The 22,490-nt window shown below is 35.0% G+C and overlaps 1 protein-coding gene across 1 annotated transcript in view; it reads left to right on the forward strand.

Annotated features, from left to right (window-relative positions):
* Positions 1-22,490, forward strand: part of LIPI (lipase I) — an 80,418-nt gene that overhangs the window by 19,987 nt on the left and 37,941 nt on the right. Inside the window, exons 2-4 of the mRNA XM_027548897.1 lie at positions 2,322-2,707; positions 5,000-5,108; positions 13,983-14,084. Of these exons, the coding sequence (XP_027404698.1) occupies positions 2,322-2,707; positions 5,000-5,108; positions 13,983-14,084 (597 nt within the window). The remainder of the gene's footprint in view (positions 1-2,321; positions 2,708-4,999; positions 5,109-13,982; positions 14,085-22,490) is intronic.

Consider the following 22,490-nt stretch of genomic DNA (forward strand, 5'->3'; position numbering starts at 1 on the left):
TGGATTTTCTGCCTTAATATCTTTAGGATATTTTTACTTTTCATTGAAACCAAAACTGATTCTAGGAGGTCTCTTAGTGAGTCTGATGAACTGAATTTCTCCAGATACTGGTGAACCTTTTTCAGTTTGTATACCCTGGTGTGAAGTTATTTCCTTAATTGTTTTAACTGCTACCCCCTCTCTCCTCATTTCCTCCCTACCTGCCAAGGGAATAATGATTTTTAATTTGAATCTTTATTTTTATCCCATATCTATGTTTACCTTCATAATTTAAATATCTTTTCTCCTTCATTTCTTACTATATATAAGGTGAGATTTTCATGTTTTTGCATCTGTAAAATGAATTCTTATTCTGCAATTGCATTTTTCCTTTTTGTGAATTGGAGTATATTTTTATTCCATTTTAACCTTAAGCTATTGTTTTTGACTCAATAAATTTTCTCTTAATACCCTCCTGTTTTTGAGATGTGTTTTTTCCTTGCATTCTAATGGAGTTCTAAAGAGCTTCCTGCAATTACTTCTGCATTTGGTAATAGACAATAGACTTTTCTGTTGTTTGTTATAGGTGATTTCTTTCCCTTATTTCATCACAGGGATTGTGTTTATTCATTTCTCATTCCAGGGCCAGGTAAAATCTACCTTGGCTTTTAGTGGGCCAGCAGTTTGGATATATCAATTGCATTTTGACTTCTCAGAGTTCCAGCTGGTGGGAAGGTGGATAAGCACAATTGTCTACCCTATTTGTACTCTGTTAAGCATTGATATAGCCTTGAGGTTTAATTTATTCCTCCTCTCCACTTCCTCATTCCTTTGTACTTAGAACAAATGAAGTATCAAAGTTTTTCACTTGTCCAAGTGTCTCTCAGCTGTTAATCTGGGAATTCAATTTCACTTCCTTCCTTCTTTGTCTCCTTCTGAATAATTATAATATCACATATATAATTTCCCAACTAGAATGATTGCAACTAGTGCATATTATTATGTATTTTCTGAATATATTTGCATATAAATAGATGTATAGTTTTAAATGTGTGTTTATATATGTTAAATAGATACTTATATTTATCAAATACATATAAATGTATGTAATGACTTGAGCACATTATTTCTGGGCCTTTAAATTACCTCTATTTCTCCAATATTCAAATAATGTATATTCATTTTTTATGTGTTTTCAGACTATTTTCTTGGTGTAAATTCTTAGAAGTGAATTACTGCATAAACTTTACTAACACTTTTGTGATTTTTGCTATGTATTGACAAATTTTTTCCCAACTCTTCTTACCAAGTTAAATTTTCAGAAGTAGTACAAGCATATGCTGTCATTAAAAAATATTTTGAGATTGTATCCTCATTTTAAAAAAATTACAATTCTTAAAAACTATGAAAAGAAAAAACAGCCATGTTTCACTGCCTAGTAATGACCATTGCTTTGGTTTGGCTTATATATTTCATTTTCTGCTCTGCTTTCATCTAGGATGGATGGCTGGGTAGATATGTAGGTATATAGATGATAGATAGATAGATAGGATGCACACATTGATGAAATTACATATGATGATAACTAAGGTGTTTTAAATTTTTGTGTGATTATGCATAACCCTATAATTAATATATTTATATTTAACACAGTGCTCATTTCATTAGTGTAACTCTAGGCAAGAAAATCAAGAAGACTAAATATTTTTAATATTTTGTATGTGTGGTATACACATACACACATATACAATTTCAAAATGAAGTATCAACTTTTGCTCTGAGCATCCATATATATGAATCTTTGTTACATTTACCCTTATAAGTATTACATATTAAAATTATTTTTTCATTGTGTTTAATTTGATAGGAAGAAATTGATATATTTTTGTTTTTATTTGATCACTAGTCAGATAAAATATATTTTTTCCTAATGCTTATTATCTATATCTTGATATTCTTCTGCAAAATTGTTAAAGTTCATATCAACTTGTGGACTTTTATTGCTGTGTATAACACTTTCCTTATTAACAATATTAATGATTTCAATCACATCATTGCTATTTTGTACTGATAAAACTAATTCTTAATTTTTAACCAGCCACATTCATTTCTATATTTTATTGTAAATTTTGAATACATCTAGTTCAAAAAGTCTACTTAAGTAATCAATGAATTACTTTCAACATTGCAGTTGCTCAGTATATTATGTTAAACTGCTAATAAAATAAAATCCTCCACACCCTCCAAGTTCAAGTATTTCCTTTGCAGCAGTGACAAGAATAGAATCAAATAAATACTATCCCAATACTTAGCTTGACTGACTTTTTTTTTTTTAATTTCAGAGAATAAGGCACCGTGCCTTGAATTCTCTCATCTAAGTTTAAAGGATTCCTTCAGAGATCTGTTTAATCCCCAAATGGAGATATCTTTGATGTTGTATACAAGGAAGAACCCGACTTGTGCTGAATCACTGTTTGAGAAGAATGACTCACTTAACATTAATTTCAACACAAGCAAGAAAGCAGTCTGGCTGATTCATGGGTACAGACCACTGGGCTCCACTCCTTCATGGCTTCAGAACTTTGTCAGGATTTTGTTGAACCAAGATGATATGAATATAATTGTAGTAGACTGGAACCGAGGAGCTACAACTTTTCTTTACGTTAGGGCAGTTAAAAATACCAGGAAAGTTGCTGTCAGTTTGAGTAGGTACATTCAGAATCTTTTGGTAAGTCTGGAATTTTATGGGTTGTATATGTTATATAATAAATGGTGGTTTTATAATACTACAAAAAGGTGATAAAGTAAATACTGTTTCCTTTAAGACTTTGTTAATCAAGAATTACTGCACAAGTGTGAAGAATTACTGTGTTGATGTGCTTCACATATGCAGCCATGATTCTTTTGTGTTAATGGATAATTCTATACCTAGACATGGCCTATCTTATTTTTTAAAGTTATCTTAAAGACTCAATTATCATATTTTATCTTAAAATATTTCAAGATTTTTGTTTTTTTAAATTCTGCCTATGCTGACTTCAGGATTAGTGGGTGATTTTATGTGGAGAGAGGAAATAAACTATTTAATCATTAGACTTTTTCGATATATTTTCTAAGATATGTCTAAAATGACAACGTGTACATTGGTCAAAGTGAGAAACAACTTGAAGAGTAGCATACTTTTGCCACCTTGGAAGCAGGTCTCAGTTCTTTTTAGGCTTATCCAGTTTAAATGAAGTCCGGTTAAATAATTTCAGGCCAGTTCTAGGTCCACCTGTGTTTCAAATGATCTTTAAGTCAGTGTATATAGAGATCTAGAGATCTATGTCTTTTCTAGAGAGAGGTCATAGTAATGGTGCTCGAGAGAAAGAAAGGTGATAAAAGACTCGGGGTCATTCTTGAGCTTGAAATCCACCTTCGAGTTGTGTTATGCTGAACTTCCAAGCCTCTGCTGAAATTCAGCAAGCATCATAGATCCAAGAAACAGTTGTACGTAGTTGTTAGAAGTCAGACTAGAGGGATTGAAAGACCACCAAATCCACACCATCAGTGTGAGTCTGAGCAATAGCTTAACCATTCTGCCTCGTTTCTGTCTATTCATTTGGGATAACAAAACTTTATAACAATATTTTATTTAAGTGTTATGGGAAATTAATTCTTAACCAGTGATTGTTATGTAATAATCATTGAATGAAATCAGCTATCATTATTATTTTTACATCCACAAATTTGGACAAAACCAAACCATCCCTCTGGAAACAGAGGGCTATTGATTCACTTGTTCTTATTGATAGCCTGAAAATTGCATAAGTAATTTTTCCTTTTTGCAGTGGTCTTTTCTATACTTAATACATATGTACGTCAAAGTGTGGAACTTGTGAATATTAAATACAGAAGTTTAGGAAAAGTCTAATGTTAGATAAATTTCTAACAGTGCTTTTCCTTGCAATGGCTCCATATTAATAATGAAGGATGAAAAATTCAGTAGCACTATAGTTGAGAGTGATACTCCCTGGAGGTTGCAGGTACTGGTCTGAGAAATTTTGAAGAAAATTATCACCCCATGCCTGGGAAATCAGAATCTAGTTTCTCCTTAGAATAAATGTTCCACATCTTTCTATCAGCCATCAGATGTGTGACTGTGTAGACTGGACCATGACCTGCTTCCTGAGAGTGTAAGAGAATATAATAAGAGAAATTCTCCCTTGTTTAAGCTCCTAATGTTACCATACCTGTGATCAAAACTTGGGCTTTGAAAATTTGACTCCTTTGCTCTCCAGCAGGAGGGAGGAGGCAGGTGGGCTGCACAGAGTCTATGGGGTCGCACAGAGTTGGACACGACTGAAGCAACTTAGTAGCAGCAGCAGCTCTCCAGCTTGTAATCAGGAGAAGTCACTTAAAATCCCTGCATCTCATTTTATCATCTCTAAAGTAAGGGTGGATATTCACATTGTTCAGTCTTCCTCAAGTTTGGACACAATTTACAGATAAAACAAGGAGGCAGGTTAGGTTATATTTTGAAGTTAAACAGACCTGGACTTGAAATCTATCTTTTTCCCTTATAGTAATAAGTATATATGACTTTGGGCAATTCACTCTAAAACCATATTTATTAAGCATTTAATAGGTGCTAGGGGAAGTTTTAGGCAATGGATAAAAATAAATAGCTCATAGGACTTTGTGAATATTAAATATGAGATTTATATAGCACTTATCAAGGTCACTAGCACAAAGTATCCAAATATGTTTTATTTTTATTATTACAAAATAATTAAATATATTATTTTACATATGCTTTTCTAGATAAAAATTTAATGGTATTAATATGTAAATAAAAATCAGATATTTTATTTAAAAAGTTGAACGAAGATATAGTTGTTTAAAATTATAAAATTGTATTCCCTGTCTCCCAGAAGTGGACTAAACCAGAAAAAATAATGATTTTTAGAACACTGATGCAACGAGGCATAATTTATGACTTTCTGAAATGAAAATTGTAACACTGCATTTTGAATTGCAGAAGCATGGAGCATCTCTTGATAATTTTCATTTCATAGGTGTGAGCTTAGGGGCTCATATTAGTGGATTTGTTGGAAAGATATTTCATGGTCGAGTTGGAAGAATAACAGGTAAAATATTTTTAAATTATATTTATTTATTTTAAGTGTTTTTGATAAAATTAATGGTTTAGTATACTTTTAAGTTTCAGAAATTGTTACTTTATTTAACAGGGGCAATATTTAAGCAATGGAAACAATGCACAAACGTTCATCATTTTTCTATATTATATTCAAAGACTGGTCTTTGTTTTAGTTAGACTCTGAAGGCTTACTTATTCCTTAACCAAACTTAAGTGACCCATACAGAAATGGAAGGGGAATGATTTATTTTTGCATGTGAATTAATTGTGCATGTGAATTTTAAGGAGACCTTATTGTAACAATCCTGAGGAAAGTTTTACCCATTAGAATTTTTACACATGCAAAACTTTTTTCATGTATTAACCAATAATATAACCTGTTATCATATATTTAATTTTTAGAAACTTTGATGTAATTTAATTATTTTGAAATTTTTAGTTGAACACGTGAAGAGAGAAACAGGAGTTGGTATTTATACCTGGGAGATTCTGGACCCCAGTTCTCACTGTATTTCCTTAACAAAGTTACTGCCTTCATAAAGCTTAGTAACCAAATAATGCTGACATGGATTTTCAGGCCTCCCTTTAGGAATGGCAGTGATTTTAAAACTAGAAGGATAGTATCTTTTCCCAGTTAATTTAACTTTCTAGAATTATTGAGATCTATTCCAAGAAGAATTATAATTATTTAAAATGTTAATACTAGAGTCTTAAGCAAAGGGGGAGGGGAGAAGTGAATACATTGTTTATAGATATTTAGTCTTTAAAGACCTTAAGTATACCTTACTTTCTTTGATCAGTCTTAATTTTATCTTCCTTATAAAGGATGTGAAAATTGAGGATAACTGAATAAATTCAGGAGGGTCAAAAATTTAGTAACATCTAAGCCAGGATTTATACAAAGATCTCTGGCATCCAAAGCCTATTCTCTTTCAACCACCATACTAGCTTAGTTTGAACTGTTGATCAGCCTACTTTATTTTAAGGTGTGTTTATTCACATATTAGACTAGTTAGAATGGCTCCACATGCCAAGCAATCATCAGAGTTTAAAAGCCAGCAAACATGTTGGATCTACATCAGGGCAATTTACAGGAAGAGAGAAATTTCTGCTTCATTCAGTTATGTCGGATCTAACAACCACTGGATCATAGAAAAAGCAAGAGAATTCCAGAAAAACATCTACTTCTGCTTCAATGAATATGCAAAAGCCTTTGTCTGGATGGATCACAACAAACTGTGGAAAATTCTTAAAGAGATGGGAATACCAGACCACCTTGCCTGCCTCTTGTGAAACCTGTATGCAAGTCAAGAAGCAGCAGTTAAAACCAGACATGGAACAACAGACTGGTTCAAAATTGGGAAAGGAGAATGTGAAGGCTGCATATGGTCATCCTGCTTATTTAACTTATATGTAGAGTACATCACGTGAAGTGCTGGGCTGGATGAATCACAAGGTGGAATCAAGATTTCCATGAGAAATATCAGCAACCTCAGATATACAGATGACACCACCCTTATGGCAGAAAGCACAGAGGAAGTAAAGAGCCACTTGATAAAAGTGAAAGAGGAGAGTGGAAAAGCTGGCTTAAAACTCAACACGGCGGAGGAGTAGGACGGGGAGAACACTTTCTCCCCCACAAATTCATCAAAAGAGCATTTAAACGTTGAGTAAATTCCACAAAACAACTTCTGAATGCCGGCAGAGGACACCAGGCACCCAGAAAAGCAACCCAACTCTTCAAAAGGAGAGAGAAGAAATACAGCTCCACCCACCAGAACACCGACACAAGCTTCCCTAACCAGGAAACCTTGACAAGCCACCTGTACAAACCCACACACAGTGAGGAAATGCCACAATAAAGAGAACTCCACAAACTGCCAGAATACAGAAAGGACACCCCAAACTCAGCAATTTAAACAAGAATGAAGAGACAGAGGAATACTCAGCAGATAAAGGAACAGGATAAATGCCCACCAAACCAAACAAAAGAGGAAGAGATAGGGAATCTACCTGATAAAGAATTCCGAATAATGATAGTGAAATTGATCCAAAATCTTGAAACTAAAATGGAATCACAGATAAATAGCCTGGAGACAAGGATTGAGAAGATGCAAGAAAGGTTTAACAAGGACCTAGAAGAAATAAAAAAGAGTCAATATATAATGAATAATGCAATAAATGAAATTAAAAACACTCTGGAGGCAACAAATAGTAGAATAACAGAGGCAGAAGATAGGATTAGTGAATTAGAAGATAGAATGGTAGAAATAAATGAATCAGAGAGGATAAAAGAAAAATGAATTAAAAGAAATGAGGACAATCTCAGAGACCTCCAGGACAATATTAAACGCTACAACATTCGAATCATAGGGGTTCCAGAAGAAGAAGACAAAAAGAAAGACCATGAGAAAATACTTGAGGAGATAATAGTGGAAAACTTCCCTAAAATGGGGAAGGAAATAATCACCCAAGTCCAAGAAACCCAGAGAGTCCCAAACAGGATAAACCCAAGGAGAAACACCCCAAGACACATATTAATCAAATTAACAAAGATCAAACACAAAGAACAAATATTAAAAGCAGCAAGGGAAAAACAACGAATAACACACAAGGGAATTCCCATAAGGATAACAGCTGATCTTTCAATAGAAACTCTTCAAGCCAGGAGGGAATGGCAAGACATACTTAAAATGATGAAAGAAAATAACCTACAGCCCAGATTATTGTACCCAGCAAGGATCTCATTCAAGTATGAAGGAGAAATCAAAAGCTTTTCAGACAAGCAAAAGCTGAGAGAATTCTGCACCACCAAACCAGCTCTCCAACAAATATTAAAGGATACTCTCTAGACAGGAAACACAAAAACAGTGTATAAACTCGAACCCAAAACAATAAAGTAAATGGCAACGGGATCATACTTATCAGTAGTTACCTTAAACGTAAATGGGTTGAATGCCCCAACCAAAAGACAAAGACTGGCTGAATGGATACAAAAACAAGACCCCTACATATGTTGTCTACAAGAGACCCACCTCAAAACAGGGGACACATACAGACTGAAAGTGAAGGGCTGGAAAAAGATTTTCCATGCAAATAGGGACCAAAAGAAAGCAGGAGTAGCAATACTCATATCAGATAAAATAGACTTTAAAACAAAGGCTGTGAAAAGAGACAAAGAAGGTCACTACATCCAAGAAGAAGATATAACAATTATAAATATATATGCACCCAACATGGGAGCACCACAGTACGTAAGACAAATGCTAACAAGTATGAAAGGAGAAATTAAAAATAACACAATAATAGTGGGAGACTTTAATACCCCACTTACACCTATGGATAGATCAACTAAACAGAAAATTAACAAGGAAACACAAACTTTAAACAATACAATAGACCAGTTAGACCTAATTGATATATCTATAGGACATTTCATCCCAAAACAATGAATTTCACCTTTTTCTCAAGCACACATGGAACCTTCTCCAGGATAGATCACATCCTGGGCCATAAAGCTAGCCTTGGTAAATTCAAAAAAATAGAAAGCATTCCAAGCATCATTTCTGACCACAATGCAGTAAGATTAGATCTCAATTACAGGAGAAAAACTTAAAAATTCCAACATATGGAGGCTGAACAACATGCTGCTGAATAACCAACAAATCACAGAAGAAATCAAAAAAGAAATCAAAATTTGCATAGAAACGAATGAAAATGAAAACACAGCAACCCAAAACCTGTGGGACACGGTAAAAGCAGTCCTAAGGGGAAAGTTCATAGCAATACAGGCATACCTCAAGAAACAAGAAAAAAGTCAAATAAATAACCTAACTCTACACCTAAAGCAACTAGAAAAGGAAGAAATGAAGAACCCCAGGGTTAGTAGAAGGAAAGAAATCTTAAAAATTAGGGCAGAAATAAATGCAAAAGAAACAAAAGAGACCATAGCAAAAATCAACAAAACCACAAGCTGGTTCTTTGAAAGGATAAATAAAATTGACAAACCATTAGCCAGACTCATCAAGAAACAAATGGAGAAAAATCAAATCAACAAAATTAGAAATGAAAATGGAGAGATCACAACAGACAACACAGAAATACAAAGGATCATAAGAGACTACTATCAACAATTATATGCCAATAAAATGGACAACGTGGAAGAAATGGACAAATTCTTAGAAAAGTACAACTTTCCAAAACTCGACCAGGAAGAAATAGAAAATCTTAACAGACCCATCACAAGCACGGAAATTGAAACTGTAATCAAAAATGTTCCAGCAAACAAAAGCCCAGGTCCAGACGGCTTCACAGCTGAATTCTACCAAAAATTTAGAGAAGAGCTAACACCTATCCTGCTCAAACTCTTCCAAAAAATTGCAGAGGAAGGTAAACTTCCAAACTCATTCTATGAGGCCACCATCACCCTAATACCAAAACCTGACAAAGATCCCACAAAAAAAGAAAACTACAGGCCAATATCACTGATGAACATAGATGCAAAAATCCTTAACAAAATTCTAGCAATCAGAATCCAACAACACATTAAAAAGATCATACACCATGATCAAGTGGGCTTTATCCCAGGGATGCAAGGATTCTTCAATATCCACAAATCAATCAATGTAATACACCACATTAACAAATTGAAAAATAAAAACCATATGATTATCTCAATAGATGCAGAGAAAGCCTTTGACAAAATTCAACATCCATTTATGATAAAAACTCTCCAGAAAGCAGGAATAGAAGGAACATACCTCAACATAATAAAAGCTATATATGACAAACCCACAGCAAACATTATCCTCAATGGTGAAACATTGAAAGCATTTCCTCTAAAGTCAGGAACAAGACAAGGGTGCCCACTTTCACCATTACTATTCAACATAGTTTTGGAAGTTTTGGCCACAGCAATCAGAGCAGAAAAAGAAATAAAAGGAATCCAAATTGGAAAAGAAGAAGTAAAACTCTCACTATTTGCAGATGACATGATCCTCTACATAGAAAACCCTAAAGATTCCACCAGAAAATTACTAGAACTAATCAATGACTATAGTAAAGTTGCAGGATATAAAATCAACACACAGAAATCCCTTGCATTCCTATACACTATTAATGAGAAAACAGAAAGAGAAATTAAGGAAACAATTCCATTCACCATTGCAATGGAAAGAAAAAAATACTTAGGAATATATCTACCTAAAGAAACTAAAGACCTATATATATAAAACTATAAAACACTGGTGAAAGAAATCAAAGAGGACACTAATAGATGGAGAAATATACCATGTTCATGGATTGGAAGAATCAATATAGTGAAAATGTGTATACTACCCAAAGCAATTTATAGATTCAATGCAATCCCTATCAAGCTACCAACAGTATTCTTCACAGAGCTAGAACAAATAATTTCACAATTTGTATGGAAAGACAAAAAACCTCAAATAGCCAAAGCGATCTTGAGAAAGAAGAATGGAACTGGAGGAATCAACCTACCTGACTTCAGGCTCTACTACAAAGCCACAGTTATCAAGACAGTATGGTACTGGCACAAAGACAGAAATATTGATCAATGGAATAAAATAGAAAGCCCAGAGATAAATCCACGCACATATGGACACCTTATCTTTGACAAAGGAGGCAAGAATATACAATGGATTAAAGACAATCTCTTTAACAAGTGGTGCTGGGAAATCTGGTCAACCACTTGTAAAAGAATGAAACTAGAACACTTTCTAACACCATACACAAAAATAAACTCAAAATGGATTAAAGATCTCAACGTAAGACCAGAAACTATAAAACTCCTAGAGGAGAACATAGGCAAAACACTCTCTGACATACATCACAGCAGGATCCTCTATGACCCACCTCCCAGAATATTGGAAATAAAAGCAAAAATAAACAAATGGGACCTAATTAACCTTAAAAGCTTCTGCACATCAAAGGAAACTATCAGCAAGGTGAAAAGACAGCCTTCAGAATGGGAGAAAATAATAGCAAATGAAGCAACCGACAAACAACTAATCTCAAAAATATACAAGCAACTCCTACAGCTCAACTCCAGAAAAATAAACGACCCAATCAAAAAATGGGCCAAAGAACTAAATAGACATTTCTCCAAAGAAGACATACAGATGGCTAACAAACACATGAAAAGATGCTCAACATCACTGATTTTCAGAGAAATGCAAATCAAAACCACTATGAGGTACCATTTCACACCAGTCAGAATGGCTGCGATCCAAAAGTCTACAAATAAAAAATGCTGGAGAGGGTGTGGAGAAAAGGGAGCCCTCTTACACTGATGGTGGTAATGCAAACTAGTACAGCCACTATGGAGAACAGTGTGGAGATTCCTTAAAAAACTGGAAATAGACCTGCCTTATGATCCAGCAATCCCACTGCTGGGCATACACACTGAGGAAACCAGAAGGGAAAGAGACACGTGTACCCCAATGTTCATCGCAGCACTGTTTATAATAGCCAGGACATGGAAGCAACCTAGATGTCCATCAGCAGATGAATGGATAAGAAAGCAGTGGTACATATACACAATGGAGTATTACTCAGCCATTAAAAAGAAAACATTTGAATCAGTTCTAATGAGGTGGATGAAACTGGAGCCTATTATACAGAGTGAAGTAAGCCAGAAGGAAAAACATAAATACAGTATACTAATGCATATATATGGAATTTAGAAAGATGGTAACAATAACCCGGTGTACGAGACAGCAAAAGAGACACTGATGTATAGAACAGTCTTATGGACTCTGTGGGAGAGGGAGAGGGTGGGAAGATTTGGGAGAATGACATTGAAACATGTAAAATATCATGTAAGAAACGAGTTGCCAGTCCAGGTTCGATGCATGATACTGAATGCTTGGGGCTAGTGCACTGGGACCACCCAGAGGGATGGTATGGGGAGGGAGGAGGGAGGAGGGTTCAGGATGGGGAACACATGTATACCTGTGGCGGATTCATTTTGATATTTGGCAAAACTAATAGAATTATGTAAAGTTTAAAAATAAAATAAAATTAAAAAAAAAAACACAACAAAACTCAACATTCAAAAAACTAAGATTATGGCATCTGGTCCCATCATTTCAGTTCAGTTTAGTCGCTCAGTTATGTCTGACTCTTTGTGACCCCATGGACTGAAGCACACCAGGGCTCCCTGTCCATCACCAACTTCCAAGTTTGCTCAACTCATGCTCATCAAGTTGGTGATACCATCCAACCATCTCATCCTCTGTCATCCCCTTCTCCTCCTGCCTTCAGTCTTTCCCAGTATCAGGGTTTTTTCCAATGAGTCAGTTCTTCACATCAGATGGCCAGAGTATTGGAGTTTCAGCTTCAGCATCAGTCCTTCCAATGAATATTGAAGGTTAGTTTCCTTTAGGATTGACTGCTTTGATCTCCTTGTAGTCCAAGGGACCCTCCAACACCACAGTTCAAAAGCATCAATTCTTCAACACTCAGCTTTCTTTATAGTCCAACTCTCACATCCATACATGACTAGTAGAAAAACTATAGCTTTGACTAGAGACCTTGGTCAGCAAAGTAATGTCTCTGCTTTTTAAAAGCCTGTTTAGGTTGGTCATAGCTTTTCTTTCAAGGAATAAGCGTCTTAATTTCATGGCTGCAGTCCCCATCTGCAATGATTTTTGAGCCCCCCCCCCCCCAAATAAAATCTCTCACTGTTTCCATTGTTTCCCATCACTTGTTGTGATCCGATCCCATTACTTCATAGCAAATAGATGGGGAAACAATGGAAACAGAGACTTTATTTTGTGATTTCCTAAAGGAAATCAGCCCTCAATATTCATTGGAAGGACTGATGCTGAAGCTGAAGCTTCAATACTTTGGCCACAAGATATGAAGAGCTGACTCACTAGAAAAGATCCTGATGCTGGAAAAGATTGAAGGCAGGAGGATAAGGGGATGACAGAGGACCAGATGGTTGGATTGTATCACATACTCAATGAACATGAGTTTGAGCAAGCTCCCAGAGATGGTGAAGGACAGGGATGCCTGCTGTGCTGCAATCCATTTTGTCACATAGAGTTGGACATGACTGAGTGACTGAGCAACAACTATTCAGTCATGTGGGCCAAATAAACTAGGGTTAATAGAAGACTGAGATAAGCAACATTATATTTTATTTTTAAAATATCTTTTTAAGATAATTATTGCCCTATTGAATAGATGTTCTCAACGCATTTCATTTCATCTCTTCCTCAGCATTTTTTGATACTCTGCAGTAGATCATGAGCTTAGAATTTTATTCAGAATTCTGAATACACTAGAAATAATATTATCTTTTATAACATTTTTAATATATTTTTTCTTTTTTGTGTGCAGTAAACTTTTCTGAGAAATGAATGATAAGCTAATAATAAATATGTTTTATTCCACAGCTCAAATTGCACTTAAAATCATTTTAGACCTTTCAATATACCCAGGATGAGCTGGTATGGAATGAGGTTGAAGATAGGACCAGGATAATATTTATTATTTTCCACCCTCAGGAGGAGGAGTAGTTACTTTCTATTAAATAGAATTTTACTACCAGCATATTCGTAATTACTTGTTAAATGAATGTCCTAAAGAAAGCCACAATATTTTGTCAAGGTATGTGTAGTGTGGCTTGACATTGCATCATTGATAAACTCAAGATTGGGAATAATGTTATTCAAATAAAACAGATAACTTGCTATTCATCTAATTTAATTTATCTTTAGATATATTTTTGGACAGGTTTAAACTTGTTATGTTTATAATTAATAATAATGCAAGCGTGTGATAATAACTCTGTAATATAACTTGTTTAATATATTAATAATTTCTTGAATTTCAGGTCTTGATCCTGCTGGGCCACAGTTCTCTGGAAAACCATCAACTGGCAGATTAGATTACACTGATGCAGATTTTGTGGATGTCATCCATACTGATACCAATGGTAACAATGCAGGATTTATTTCTTACTTATTTGAAAATGCAAAAAGAGACATGGACACTGGGGAAGAGGAAAAGGAAACAGTAGTGGATGAAGTGTTAAGTCTGAAATTATATGATTATTATATTTCCCACAAGCAACATTTCTTAGAGTTAGTTTATTCTGTGGTGTAAAATGACACCCTGCACTTAGTTTTTAGGAACTGTCACATCATCCTAAAAAACAGAAATTTGATAAAAAATTATACTTCATCCTTTCATTCTATCAACAGTTTTATTGATTTGATCACAATTTCCCCCATGCTTAATGTTCCTGATATATTTAGGTTACTCTTCTCTCTTCTCATTTTATCACTTTGTTGTATATCAACTCAAACTGAGCGCATATATTGAAGCACAGAGAAAGAATAATTTTCCCTAAAGATTTTAAATTATTTTCCTCTAAATGTCTAACTCAATATTGACAGTTTTGGTCAGAGTACCTTGGACAAACACTTTCCGGAAATATTTTAGATGGCCCTGATCTCCTTCCTGTATTGAAACTGATATTGAGTACTTCTTATATACTAATCTCTTTAAATTACTTATGTGGATTAATTTTGGAATGCTCCTAAATCCCCATGAAATAAGTAAACATTTTCATCACCTTTTTGCTGACGGAGAGGCTTGGGTCAAAGTGACAAAGTCAGTAAGAGGCAGAGTTACAATTTGAAATAGTGTCTTTTGATTCCGGTATCTTCACTTCACCAGTATGTTGCTCAGATTAACTAGTAATTTACATGTGTTATGGTTGGTGGCATGGGAAAGATATAGTGCCATGATACAGACAGGAGAAAGTAACCCAAAGATGGTTCCCAATTCGCTGTTTCTTCAGGTCTGTTTTCTCTTTGACCCAGGTAATTTATTTGCTCCTATATTATCCTGAGTTTACTCTGGGAGAATCGATATCAGTGATTTTGTGAGATATAAATACCATTAATGCAATAGGTGACAAGTTTTCAACTTCTATGTCTACATGCCAGTGTGCTGAGCCTATAATCAGAACAATTATGCTCTTTATTTGGAATGTAAGTTCATCTACATCATACAGGGTCATTGTCTAAAGTTTCGTAATTCTAATATGACACCCTCAGCCTTTTATGTCTTCCTAATCTTGAGCCCTTGATATCACCTTAACATTTCCACACACGACAGCACCAGGTACTCTGCAGTTCTTTTGAAATTCCAGCTTCAGTTCTGCTTATGGCCTTTTGAATTAATGTTTCATACATTTTATTGCTTTTTGTTTGCATTTTTTAGTTTTCTTAATAAAATTTTTGGATTGTCTTATAATCGGAGAAGGCAATGGCACCCCACTCCAGTACTCTTGCCTGGAAAATCCCATGGAGGGAGGAGCCTGGTAGGCTGCAGTCCATGGGGTTGCAAAGAGTCGGACATGACTGAGCGACTTCACTTTCACTTTTCACTTTCATGCATTGTAGAAGGAAATGGCAACCCACTCCAGTGTTCTTGCCTGGAGAATCCCAGGGACCGGGAAGCCTGGTGGCCTGCCATCTATGGGGTCGCACAGAGTTGGACACGACTGAAGTGACTTAGCACAGCATAGCATATTCTTAATATCTTTTGATGACTCAGTTCATCAAATATGACTTGCCACTAGGTGCCATAAATTGGCACCTTTAATTGATCTTTTTATGGCTATCACCAGTGAGGAACACAGATTTTTGATACTACATATTCACTGGTTTCAAGGAATCCCTGAATAAGATACTTGAGGTCAGCACATAACCTGACAGATTTCTCTTTCCTGAAATACTAACCCACGAGTGCATTTTATACTTGCCAGTAATTCTTGTCTTTATTCAGATGTTTATGTTAAAGAAGCTATGTTGCCTTTAATAATTGTTGATTACATAATCTGAATAAATATTCTTTCTGGGATATCAGGAAAAAAATTATGAGTTCAATATCCAGAACATTAAAAAAAACAACAACACTCCAGGGAGGTGAACTGGTCATTTGGAGTCACTTGTCTCATGGATAGTTTTTCTGATGTAGAGAGTATGAAAAGTGTTTTTGAAACCCTCATAAGATGTTGTAAAACATCTTATGCTATCTTTTTAGACCCCAAAGGGTAGCACTGTGCTGCTGCTGCTAAGTTGCTTCAGTCGTGTCTGACTCTGTGTGACCCCATAGACGGCAGCCCACCAGGCTCCCCCGTCCCTGGTATTCTCCAGGCAAGAACGCTGGAGTGGGTTGCCATTTCCTTCTCCAATGCATGAAAGTGGAAAGTGAAAGTGAAGTCGCTCAGTCGTGTCCAACTCTTCGAAACCCCATGGACTGCAGCCTACCAGGCTCCTCCCTCCATGGGATTTTCCAGGCAAGAGTACTGGAGTGGGGTGCCATTGCCTTCTCTGGGGTAGCACTATAGAAGTAACAATAAGCTTGAAACAAACCAGACTTTTTATAGTCTGGTTTATATAGCAAGCTTTTAGTAATTCAATGTTATCCAGAAAAACCTCACATATTAAGTTGTGTTTAAGGAGTTCTTACATTATCAGACCTTCTAGGTATCTGATAGAAGCAAATGATAGTCTTTATGTACAAGGATCATGTCATCTGTGGTCTCAAATTATTTTTATAAATATATTTTAAAATGTCCAGCATCCATTGGAGATAGCCAGGTACACTTGAAGCAAGAAACACATATGAGAACCAAGAAACAATAGTTAATAGAAAAAAAAATAGTTAATAGAAACAGACTCATAGGTATCTGACTATTGGAATAATTCTACACTGGCTAAAATGTGCTTATTATTTTCAAAGAGATAGATAAGATTGGAAATATCAGCAGAGAATGATATTTAAGTATAAATATGACCTATTCTATTTGATAAAAATAATAATAGTTTTTAACCTAAGAAGTAAGTTAATTGACAATTTTTGAGTGGGTTTAACAAAAAATTTGAATCAGGTACAAAGATAAAGCATGTGACTTGGAAAATTGGTGATAAGTCTATTTCTAGAATGAAGAAAAAAGATCGAATACAGAGCAAAAAGCAAATAAAATAGACAATACAGAGAGGTAAGAGGTTCATAGGATAAATAGCAAGAAGGTCAATCATATTTCATTCAGATTCCAAATAAAAGGAGAGAAAAATGCAACAGAAGTGATATTTAAGGATAATATCTCAGAATTTCTAAAAACTCAGGAATTATAATCAATCACAAAATTGAAATGCATAGTTAATTCCAGTGTGAATAAATAGACAAACTCATTGAGACATATGATGATAAATTTACAGAAAAGACCACATCAAAGCATATAACATAAAATTAAATGAATATGTACACCCGTGGCAGATTCATGTTGATGTATGGCAAAACCAATACAATATTGTAAAGTAATTAGCCTCTGTTAAAATAAATAAATTTAAATTTAAAAATATTAAATCAATAAAGATCTAAATTACAACTAATTTCTCAAGAGAAACAATGAAAGTTAAGAAAGAGTAGAGTTATATTTTCAATATGTTGAAAGAAAATAGCTTCCTAGTATTGCAGTGTGTTTCAGGAAAAAAATGAAACTATACAGTTTCAGACAAGTATACACTGAGATAAATTATCATCAAAAGAAGGAAAACTATCCTTTTAGGGCTATTCAGGAAGGAAGAGCACTGAAAATGGTAAAACATACTTCAGTTTAAATGAATATTGATGGCATAAAACATTGTCATTGTTTTATAGAATTTGGAATGTATAGAGAATTAAAATACAAAAATAGTATATTGTTAGGGCTGTTAAATGAAGTTCAAGCATTCTTTGTTCCTTAATTATATGTAAGAAAGTTTAAAAGTAATTGTCAACATTTGGTGTTCATAAATCAAGGCTTTCTGTTAAATCTCTAGGTATTTAAAAAGATAAAAAAGTATATAAGGATACATGACTTCCATGCTAATGGAGGACAAAAGTGAAACAGTTGTGTTTAAGTCCAAAAGAAGGCAAGGAGAGAAAGAATCACATAAAGCAGGCAAGTAAATAAAAGTAAATAATGGGAACACTAAACTGAGCTATACCATTAAATGTAAGTATTTCATAGAGCTGGAAGCATAAAGAGTAATATTCTCTATAATCAAATTAAACTATAAATAGATAAGAAAAATATAAGTTGATAATCCATATATTTATAGAACAAACATAGTTTTAGATAACTAATGAGGGAAGAATAAATAATAGAAATATAAAATATTTTAATTCAATGATATTAAAGTTACTACATATTAAAATTTGTTGGAATCATGACTAGAAGTAAATGTCCAGCTTTTAATACAGATATTTTAAAAGACTAAAAAAATCAATAATCTAAGCATCTATTAAACCTAGACAGTGTGGTAAAAAGCAGAGACATCACTTTGGTGACAAAGGCCCCTATAGTCAAAGCTATAGTTTGTCCAGTAGTCATATATGGATGTGAGAGTTGGACCATAAAGAAGGCTGAGTCCCCAAGAATTGATGCTTTCCAACGGTGGTGCTGGAGAAGACTCTTAAGAGTTCTTTGAACAGCAAGGAGATCAGACTAGTGGATCCTAAAGGAAATCAAGCCTTAATATGCATTGGAAGGACTAATCCTGAAGCTGGAGCTTCAATACTTTGGCCACCTGATGGGAAGAGTTGACTCATTGAAAAAGACCCTGATGCTGAGAAAGATTAAAGGCAAAAGGAGAAGGGGACAACAGATGTTTAGATAGCATCACTGACTCAATGGACATGAATCTGAGCAACTCTGGGAGACAGTGAAGGACAGGGAAGCCTGGCATGCTGCAGTCCATGGGGTTGCAGAGTTGGTGATGACTTAAAGACTGAACAACAACAACAAAAAGCATCTATCTTCAGAAATTAAGAATTAATCAAAAAGCACACCTATAGATATTGAGAAAGAAACTAATAAAAATGTATAAAAATGGAATAAAAAGTCAATTAGAAATGATTCAAAAAGCCAAAAATTTGTACTTTACTTCCAGATTAAGTGGTCCTTGTAGAGAAAAAATAGGACGAGGGGAGAAAACAGTATCAATACAAGTAAAGGAAATAGTGTTATAGATACTATAGGTATTAAAATCATTGTAATACAATATAATGAGTGACATTTAAGATAAATACGAAAATATATTACCATATGCTATGATATATAAAGTAGAAAAATTCTTATGAAAAAGCAAAAGCATTTTCTGACAAATGAAAAGGGAAAATTTGAAGAGTTTTATAATTATTGATGAGACACTTCAATTTAAATCCTTCCAACTAAATACTCAGGCAAATTTTTGTTTTCTACTAAATAAATAAGTGATAAATAAGACCACTTTTACACACACTTTCAGGTAATAAAAAATAAATAGGAAATGGTTTGTAAATGTTTGAGAAGGCCATCACAAACTTAATATCAAAAGAAAGACACTGAAGAAAAGATAGTTTGCTGGACATTCTCTGTTAAAAACAAAGATGCAAAAATTCTGTATCAAGTATCACACTAGTAAACCAGCAACATATAAAGTTGGTATCAAATCACATCCAACTTGGATTTATTATTAAGAAGTTAAGTTAGTTTACCATTCAAAAATCAACTTCTTAATTCATCTCATCAAAAGAAGAGAAAATTCATTTAGTGATCTCATGTAAATGCAGAAAAAGCTCTAGGGAGGATTTATGTATGGGAAAAATTGACAAATTGGAAACAAAAGTAAAAGTCCACAATCTGGTAAAGCATATCTATCCAAAAATCAATAGAAAATGTCATATTGCCAATGGAATATGGACGACTTTCTTTTTGAGACTGGGGACTGGACAAGGATACCGTCCTTGTCATTCTGCAGCAACATTTAATTGTATGTCTTCAGTGCAGTAAGGGGAGAAATGTATTAAAAGATATGAATATAAAATCATTTCCAGATGATATTTTGCATAAATAGATAACCCCAAAGAATCTCTAGATAATTAATTAGAATTCACAGGAAAAATTAGCAAGGTTGTTGAATATAAGTTATATATACAAAATTCAATTCTTTCTAGAAACCAGCTATGCTGCTGCTGCTGCTAAGTCGCTTCAGTCGTGTCCGACTCTGTGCGACCCCATAGACAGCAGCCCACCAGGCTCCCCCGTCCCTGGGATTCTCCAGGCAAGAACACTGGAGTGGGTTGCCATTTCCTTCTACAATGCATGAAAGTGAAAAGTGAAAGTGAAGTCGCTCAGTCGTGTCCGACTCCTAGCGACCCCATGGACTGCAGCCTACCAGGCTCCTCTGTCCATGGGATTTCCCAGGCAAGAGTACTGGAGTGGGGTGCCATTGCCTTCTCCGTGAAACCAGCTATAGGACTTAGCAAATAAAATTCTAGAATTATGCCGTTGTAATATAGCATCAGATCAGATCAGATCAGATCAGTCACTCAGTCGTGTCCGACTCTTTGCGACCCCACGAATCACAGCACGCCGGGCCTCCCTGTCCATCACCAACTCCCGGAGTTCACTCAGACTCACGTTCATCGAGTCAGTGATGCCATCCAGCCATCTCATCCTCTGTCGTCCCCTTCTCCTCCTGCCCCCAATCCGTCCCAGCATCAGGGTCTTTTCCAATAAATCAACTCTTCGCATGAGGTGGCCAAAGTACTGGAGTTTCAGCTTTAGCATCATTCCTTCCAAAGAAATCCCAGGGCTTATGTCCTAATAACTCAATAAAATTGCATAAACACATTATGCAGAAAAGCGCTAAACATTGCAGACCAAAATACTGATCAAAAGATAGTAAACCACATATACAAACATGAATATTATATACATGTCAATTTTTTGCAAGCTAACTTGCAGCCCTAGTGCAATCTTTATTAAAAGCCAATCATTAAAAAAAAAATAACCTCACAAGCTAATTATAAGATTAATGTGAAATGAAAAGGGTCAAGTACCATTGAAGTATTCTTGAAGAAAAAAAGCACAAAGACTTGTCCTTCTAGTTATTAAATCTTATGGTAGTAATGAAGACAGTGTCATATTAGTGTTCAGTTCAGTTCAGTCAGTTCAGTCGCTCAGTTGTGTCTGACTCTTTGCGACCCCATGAATCACAACATGCCAGGCCTCCCTGTCCATCACCAACTCCCGGAGTTCACTCAAACTCCTGTCCACTGAGTCAGTGATGCCATCCAGCCATCTCATCCTCTGTTGTCCCCTTCTACTCCTGCCCCCACTCCCTCCCAGCATCAGAGTCCTTTCCAATGAGTCAACTCTTCGCATGAGGTGGCCAAAGTACTGGAGTTTCAGCTTTAGCATCAGTCCTTCCAATGAACACCCAGGACTGATCTCCTTCAGAATGGACTGGTTGGATCTCCTTGCAGTCCAAGGGACTCTCAAGAGTCTTCTCCAACACCACAGTTCAAAAGCATATTAGCATAAGGGTAGACAAAAAAGTCAGTAAAGTAAAATACAGAGTTATGAAACTTATTAGATTTATTATGATTTTGATACTGCTGGACAGTATGAAAATGATTCTCACTTTTTCTGGGTTTCATTTTTTAAATTGAAGAATAGTTGATTTACAATACTGTGTAAGTTTCAGATACACATCATAGTGTTTCTGTTTGTTTGTTTCATAGATTATATTCCACAATAGGTTATTATACGATATTGGGTATCATTCCCCATGCTATGCAGTAAAGCCTTGTTGCTTGTCTGTTTAATGTATTAATCCCATGCTCCTAGTTGTCCCTCCCCCTATTTTCTCCCCTTTGGTAGCTAGCCCCTTTGGTAGTTTTGTTTTCTATATCTGTGACTCTGTTTCTGTTTTTTATATACATTTATTTGAATTATATTTTAGATTGCACCTATAAGTAATATCATATAGTATTTGTTTTTTCTTTGACTTATTTCACTATGCATATTCTCTAGCTCTATCCACATTGCTGCAAATGGCAATATTTCACTTTATTCACTTCTTAATCCAGTAATCTGTTGATGGGCACTTTAGTTGCTTCTGTCATGGCTCTTGTACATAGTACTATCATGAACACAGGGGAGCATGTATCTTTTTAAATTAGTGTTTTAATTTACTCCAGATACATACCCAGGAGTGGAACTGCTGGATCAATGGTAGTTCTGTTTTTAGTTTTTTTTAAGGAACTTTCATGCTGTTTTCCATAGCGGCTGCACCAATTTATATTCCCTACAATAGTGTATGAGGGTTCCCTTTTCTTAATGTCATCTCCAACATTTGTTATTTATAGACTTTTTGGTCAGTGGTTCTGAGTCAGTCAATTGAAAACTCTAAATGAAATAATACGTCTAATGCCCATAAAACACAAAATAGGAAAATATCGGAAATACATAGGAAAATTCTTTTCCAATAGTGAAAGGAAAAGCAATAAACAT

The sequence above is a fragment of the Bos indicus x Bos taurus genome, chromosome 1 (genome assembly GCF_003369695.1).
Source record: "Bos indicus x Bos taurus breed Angus x Brahman F1 hybrid chromosome 1, Bos_hybrid_MaternalHap_v2.0, whole genome shotgun sequence".
Classification (NCBI taxonomy): domain Eukaryota; kingdom Metazoa; phylum Chordata; class Mammalia; order Artiodactyla; family Bovidae; genus Bos; species Bos indicus x Bos taurus.